The 7,639-nt window shown below is 46.7% G+C and overlaps 1 protein-coding gene across 4 annotated transcripts in view; it reads right to left on the bottom strand.

Moving 5' to 3' along the window:
* Positions 1–1,015: 1,015 nt before the first annotated feature.
* ccbe1 (collagen and calcium binding EGF domains 1) overlaps positions 1,016–7,639 on the bottom strand; it is a 117,046-nt gene continuing 110,422 nt past the window's right edge. For 2 of the 4 annotated variants that reach the window (XM_021622599.3, XM_021622600.3), the window contains exon 11: positions 1,016–2,167. In XM_021622599.3, the coding sequence (XP_021478274.3) occupies positions 1,742–2,167 (426 nt within the window). In that variant the 3' untranslated portion in view covers positions 1,016–1,741. Of the gene's footprint in view, positions 2,168–5,842; positions 6,587–7,639 lie in introns of those variants that run through there. The other 2 variants (XM_090191439.1, XM_090191438.1) reach the window with 1 other exon arrangement.

Raw genomic sequence — 7,639 nt, 5'->3', positions numbered from 1 at the left:
TAGTAAACCTCTGTTCTATCCTCCTAGTAAACCTCTGTTATATCCTCCTACAGTAGTAAACCTCTGTTCTATCCTCCTACAGTAGTAAACCTCTGTTATATCCTCCTACAGTAGTAAACCTCTGTTCTATCCTCTTACAGTAGTAAACCTCTGTTCTATCCTCCTACAGTAGTAAACCTCTGTTCTATCCTCCTACAGTAGTAAACCTCTGTCCTATCCTCCTACAGTAGTAAACCTCTGTTCTATCCTCCTAGTAAACCTCTGTTATATCCTCCTACAGTAGTAAACCTCTGTTCTATCCTCCTACAGTAGTAAACCTCTGTTCTATCCTCCTACAGTAGTAAACCTCTGTTATATCCTCCTACAGTAGTAAACCTCTGTTCTATCCTCCTACAGTAGTAAACCTTTGTTCTATCCTCCTAGTAAACCTCTGTTCTGTCTACCTCCAGAAGAGAAGTGTGAAGAGAGAGGGAGAGAGACGAGGAAGAGTGGAGCAGGGATTCAAAGGTTATCCTCATCACACCCCATCTCTCCCCCTCCCCCTTTCTCCGTCTCCCCCTCCTCTCTCTCTCTCTCTCTCTCCCCTTTCTCAGTCTCTCCACCCTCTCGCTTTGTCTCTCTCCCTCTCCATCCCCCTCTCTCTCCACCCCCTCTCTCTCTCCACCCCCTCTCCCTCTCCACACCCCTCTCTCTCTCTCCACCCCCTCTACCTCTCCACCCCCCTCTCTCTCTCCACCCCCTCTCCCTCTCCACCCCCCTCTCTCTCTCTCTCCACCCCCTGTCCCTCTCCACCCCTCTTTCCAACCCCCTCTCTCTCTCCACCCCCTCTCCCTCTCCACCCCTCTCTCTCTCTCTCTCTCTCTCTAACCCCCTCTCTCTCTCCACCCCCCTCTCTCTCCACCCCCTCTCTCTCTCCATCCCCTCTCCCTCTCCCCCCTCTCTCTACCTCAAGCCTAGCCAGTCTTATCTCTTACTGCTCCAGCCATGACATAAGTAAAAACAGATGGAATACATGTTTCTGTTATTACTGCATTTATTTTCCAGTTTCTTTACATGTGCGATTTATGTTTGAATTGTAAAATGCCCCCTTTTGACCACATAAGCCTAGACTTGGATCTGCTGAAATATAATATGGTGCCACTTAAAAACACTGGAATATTCCATTACATGAAAAGTTGCTCAATCCCTCTCCAGTGGTAGTCTCCATGACCTTTCTTCTTCTCTCTGTCAAGGACCATTCTCCCGGAGGCTCATAGCAACCACTTGGCTTTGGAGGAGTGTTACACACTTACTTAGCAGCCATAGCAACCAGAAACAATCCTTGGCTAGTGTTGCTGAGGCAACGAACAAACAAAGCTGTGGTGATTAGGAGCAAAGAAATCGAATGACATATTCTATCTATGATTTAGGGGTAGGACGAATTGGACTCTGAATTGGACTATTCTCATGTGTGCATGTGTCTATAACAGGGTGGAAACTACGTTTAAGTAAGAAAGTAGACCATTTGAGACATTCAGTGAGTGAAATGCTGTTGAGCTAAGAAGACATTCAAGTCCATAACTATAATACAAAAAAATGTACTAAAATATACATTACATATACAATCCTATTTATAATATAAAAATAGAGATTCTATGAAAGAAAAAAAATACATTTAGACTTTTGAGTGACTTTAAGCAGTTCAATAAAAAATACTTTGATAATAATATTTACAAACAAATACTGAAAATCTGCCTCAAATTCAAAGTGTCCAATCCAAGTCTGAGTCTGTTGTTGAGGCTCGCATGGGTTTCCTCTTCCTGTTCCTGTTCCTGTTCCTGTCCTCTTCCTTCCTGCGTGGTTTGTAGTCTTCTCCAGAGTTGCCCTTGGCAACGTTTTGTGTTTTGTAATCCTTTGGTTTGTCTTCTCCAGAGCCCATGTCCACCAGGATATCTTGGTTCTCCCTCCAGTTGTCAGGCGATTGGCTGTCCCTCCAGCTCTCTGGGCCAACCATGGGGACCTCCCTCCCAGGCGACTGGTTGTCCCTCCATGTATCTGGGACCCCCATAGGGAACTCCTCTCCAGGAGACTGCATGAGTCTGCCGAACACCTTGCTCTGTAGCTCAACGATATCGTTACGGATGTCAGCCATCAACAGCAGCAGGAAGTCAAAGGATCCGGGAGGGCCCTAGGTTGAGAAATCAAAAGAGGAGGTTGATAACATATCACTGCCATTCACCGCTGTGGCCAATTCCATTTCAGTTGAGTAACTTCCCGGAAGCAAACTATGCATTCCAATTGTTCATGTGGAATTGAAATGTCTGTTTACTTCCTGAATCGACTGAAATGAATTGTAACTGCTGTTAGTATCACCTCCTCCCTACCTCCACCTCTCTATTCTCCCGCCATCACCTCCTCACTACCTCCACCTCTCTATTCTCCCTCCATCCCCTCCTCACTACCTCCACCTCTCTATTCTCCCTCCATCCCCTCCTCACTACCTCCACCTCTCTATTCTCCCTCCATCCCCTCCTCACTACCTCCACCTCTCTATTCTCCCTCCATCCCCTCCTCCCTACCTCCACCTCTCTATTCTCCCACCATCCCCTCCTCCCTACCTCCACCTCTCTATTCTCCCACCATCCCCTCCTCCCTACCTCCACCTCTCTATTCTCCCTCCAACCCCTCCTCACTACCTCCACCTCTCTATTCTCCCTCCATCCCCTCCTCCCTACCTCCACCTATCTATTCTCCCTCCATCCCCTCCTCCCTACCTCCACCTCTCTATTCTCCCGCCATCCCCTCCTCCCTACCTCCACCTCTCTATTCTCCCTCCATCCCCTCCTCACTACCTCCACCTCTCTATTCTCCCTCCATCCCCTCCTCACTACCTCCACCTCTCTATTCTCCCGCCATCCCCTCCTCCCTACATCCACCTCTCTATTCTCCCTCCATCCCCTCCTCCCTACATCCACCTCTCTATTTCCCGCCATCACCTCCTCACTACCTCCACCTCTCTATTCTCCCTCCATCCCCTCCTCACTACCTCCACCTCTCTATTCTCCCACCATCCCCTCCTCACTACCTCCACCTCTCTATTCTCCCTCCATCCCCTCCTCACTACCTCCACCTCTCTATTCTCCCTCCTCCCTACCTCCACCTATCTATTCTCCCTCCATCCCCTCCTCACTACCTCCACCTCTCTATTCTCCCTCCATCCCCTCCTCACTACCTCCACCTATCTATTCTCCCTCCATCCCCTCCTCACTACCTCCACCTCTCTATTCTCCCTCCTCACTACCTCCACCTCTCTATTCTCCCTCCTCCCTACCTCCACCTCTCTATTCTCCCGCCATCCCCTCCTCCCTACATCCACCTCTCTATTCTCCCTCCATCCCCTCCTCCCTACATCCACCTCTCTATTCTCCCGCCATCACCTCCTCACTACCTCCACCTCTCTATTCTCCCTCCATCCCCTCCTCCCTACCTCCACCTCTCTATTCTCCCTCCATCCCCTCCTCCCTACATCCACCTCTCTATTCTCCCTCCATCCCCTCCTCCCTACCTCCACCTCTCTATTCTCCCGCCATCACCTCCTCACTATCTCCACCTATCTATTCTCCCGCCATCACCTCCTCACTATCTCCACCTATCTATTCTCCCTCCATCCCCTCCTCCCTACCTCCACCTCTCTATTCTCCCGCCATCACCTCCTCGCTCCATGATCTGACCTCTGATGTGTGTCTTGGAATCCAGCATTCAAAATCCAAAACATCCTGGAAAAGTTCATGTGAAAGACGTGTAGGGATGGCCTCTACCCTCTCTCTTCTTACTACCTCTCTGACATCATTGATGATAGTCTACACGCACCACCTCTGAAATATGGATCTCAACGCTGACAGAGAACAGCCTGGAGAGCTTTGGTCACGCAGCAGGGAATCTGTAACATCACAACTCCGTTGGAGACTGAGTGTACAAAACATTAGGAACACCTCCCTAATATTGAGTTGCACCCACTTTTACCCTCAGAACAGCCTCAATTTGTAGGGGCATGGACTCGACAAGGTGTCAAAAGCCTTCCAAAGGGATGCTGGCACATGTTGACTCCAGTGCTTCCCACAGTTGTGTCAAGTTGGTTAGATGTCCTTTGGTTGGTGGACCATTCTTGATGCACACAGGAAAGGGTTGAGCGTGAAAAACGCAGCAGCGTTGCAGTTCTTGACACACTCAAACCGGCACCGACCACCAGCATCTCGGGGTGCTATCAAACTAGTATGGCTCACTTAATAAGGATCGGACCCTTTTTTTTAAATGTTCTCCTAAAACAACATACCCAAATCTAACTGCCTGTAGCTCAGACCCTGAAGCAATGATATGCATATTCTTGATACCATTTGAAAGGAAACACTTTGAAGTTTGTGGAAATGTGAAATTAATGTTGGATAATATAACAGAACAGATCTGGCAAAGGATAATACAAAGAAAGAAACATGCATATTATTATTTATTTTTTGTACCATCATCTTTGAAAGGCCATAATGTATTATTACAGCCCAGGCAACATTTAGATTTTGGCCACTAGATGGCAGGAGTGTTTGTGTGCAAAGTTTTAGTTTGATCCAATGAACCACTGCATATCTGTTCAAAATGTTGTATCAAGACTGCCCAAATGTGCCTAATTGGTTTATTAATACATTTTTCAAGTTCATAATTGTACACTCTCCTCAAACAATAGCATGGTATTATTTTACTGTAATAGCTACTGTAAAGTGGACAGTGTAGTTAGATTAACAAGAATTGAAGCTTTCTGCCAATATCAGATATGTCTATGTCCTGGGATTTTTTTGGTTACTTACAACCTCATGCTAATCACATTAGCCTACGTTAGCTCCACCGTCGCACAGGGGGACACACACTGATCCCCTAGAGGTTAGTTTACGTCAGCATCTTGGAGTGCTATCAAAGTTGTATGGCTCACTTAAAGTTTACGTACAAAAGCTGAAGAAAATTCGCACATCCAGGTACTTTCCTCAGATGTTGGAGTTGTAGGAAAACTCATGGAAAACAGAAAGGAAAACGCCGCACACCGCTGCTCATACTCCCAGGTGATATTTATTTACAATGTTTTTCATCAGGCATCCATATCTCAGGTGGGGGTGGAAGGTCCTCTATATAGGGGCAGTACTTGTAAGGGTGTTTAACTGGCGGCATTCCATCCCGTTGTTCCATCCCGTTGTTCCATCCCGCGCTGGCAGCCAGGGTCCTAAACTCCAGGGCGAAATCCTGGACGCTCCTCGTCTCCTGCCTCAGATGGTAGAGGCGCTCACCCACAGCTCTACCCTCGGCGGGTAGTCGAAGACTGCACGGAAATGGCGGGTGAACTCCTCAAACTGGTCCAACGCAGCATCTCCCTCTCTCCACACGGCGTTGGCCCACTCCAGGGCTCTCCCGGTGAGGCACGAGACGAGGGCGGACACCCTCTCACAACCCGATGGAGCTGGGTGGACGGTGGCCAGGTAGAGGTCTAATTGTAACAGGAACCCCTGGCAGTTTGCAGCCCTCCCGTCGTACTCCTGGGGCAAGGAGAGACGAATCCCACTGGGTTCAGACGGGAAAGGGGCGCTCAGGGGAGACCCCGGTTGTGCTGGTGGAGGCGCCGGAAAAACTCCCCGTCTCTCTCAGTGGTCCATTGTCTGGATAACGTGGTCCATGGTGGTGCCAAGATGGTGTAGTATTTCTGCGTGCTACTGGACGCGCTCCTCCACTCGTATGTCCGTTTCCTGCTGACTCCATAGTTCGGGTCGGTGATGCTGTAAAGGTGTTTAACTGGTGGCAGAGAAGTCAGACGCAGGAGAGAAATAACTGTGTTTCCAACGGCGCAGTTTATTTACAAAAAACCCACCGGAAAACATAAAAATAATAATCAATGGGTAACAACCCAACGCACACCAGTACAGACATACACTAACAATAAACAATCACCTATGTAATGGTTTTCCTCCTCTTCGTATGAAGAGGAACGGCGAGAAGGATCGGAGGACCAATATGCGGCGTGGTAAGTGTCCATGTTTTTTTATTAAAACACATAAACTGAACACTCCATACAAAACAATAAATGTAACGTGAATAACGAAAACCGAAAACAGTACCGTGTGGTGTAAAACACAGACACGGAAACAATCACCCACAAACACACAGTGAACCCCAGGCTACCTAAGTATGATTCTCAATCAGAGACAACTAACGACACCTGCCTCTGATTGAGAACCATACTAGGCCGAACACAGAAAAACAACCTAGACACACAAAACATAGAATTACCACCCAACTCACGTCCTGACCAACTAAAACAAACAATAAACACAATAACTAGGGTCAGAACGTGACAACCGACAAGGACATGGAGGGGAACAGAGGGTTAAATACACAACATGTAATTGATAGGATTGGAACCCGGTGTGATGGAAGACAAGACAAAACTAATGGAAAATGAAAAGTGGATCAGCGATGGCTAGAAGGTCGGTGACGTCGACCGCCGAACACCGCTCGGACAAGGAGAGGGAACAACTTCGGCGGAAGTGGTGACAGTACACAGTGACATCACTTCCTGAAACAGGAGGTAAAAAAATGTATAACATAGTTTCCCAATATTAACATTCAAATGTATCAAAATATATGATCATTCACAGAGAATGTGATCAATATTTATAGTAATATATGTACAATATTTATTTTTTTGAGCAACGCAGCAATATACAGACAGGTGAGAGAAAACATCTGGTTGCTGCTCATTTTGTACAAGCTGGATTTCCTATTAGTTCTCTGTGATACATTGGAATATAAATGGTCAAGACGTCACGCAGGAGAGGGGACACTGAGAGTAAACTTCTTCAAAGGGAATCTTTCTGGATCCACAGGCTCAACACACTGTCTCCTCTTGGCCTTAACAAGGAGTTTGACTTGAAACCGTTTTTATAGTTTCAATAAGTCTAGATTATGTTTAAAAAAAACTCCTAATTGAATATTGTATGTGTGTATATTACTATAAATATTGATCACATTCTCTGTGAATGATCATATATTTTGATACATTTGAATGTTAATATTGGGAAACTATGTTAATACATTTTTTACCTCCTGTTTCAGGAAGTGATGTCACTGAGTACTGCCCCTAAAAATATATATATCGCACCTTCCACCCACACCTGGGATATGGATACCTGATGAAGACGTAAGGGTCAAAAACGTTGTAAATAAATATCACCTGGGAGCATGAGAGGCAGTGTGCAGCTTTTCCTTTCTGTTATTCACTTAAAAGTTTACCTCAGCATCTCGGAGTGCTATCAAACTTGTATGGCTCGATCGTGCTTCGACCCCTGGTGTCATATAAAACGTACATAAGATGTGTAGAAATGCAGGAAACGAGCTTTAAAATGGCTAAATGTTCTCTCCGCCAACAAGCGGGGTGCGAACAGTTTGGGGTTGCAATGGATTGCTAGGTGGGGGTTTGTTACAACACCGATAAGTGCCAATAATCCATCCGGAACTTTGCCACCTGGGAATTGTGTGTGACCAGTCCGTCTCATATAGTACACCATGCAGGGTGGTTGAAGGGAGACAGAAGAGAGAGAGAGAGAGAGTTCCCACAAGAATAGTAAAC

Source organism: Oncorhynchus mykiss, chromosome 12 (genome assembly GCF_057628025.1).
Source record: "Oncorhynchus mykiss isolate SJ-2025 chromosome 12, ASM5762802v1, whole genome shotgun sequence".
NCBI lineage: Eukaryota > Metazoa > Chordata > Actinopteri > Salmoniformes > Salmonidae > Oncorhynchus > Oncorhynchus mykiss.
The sequence above is the reverse complement of the archived record's forward strand: the minus strand, read 5'-3'. Positions and strand labels throughout refer to the sequence as shown.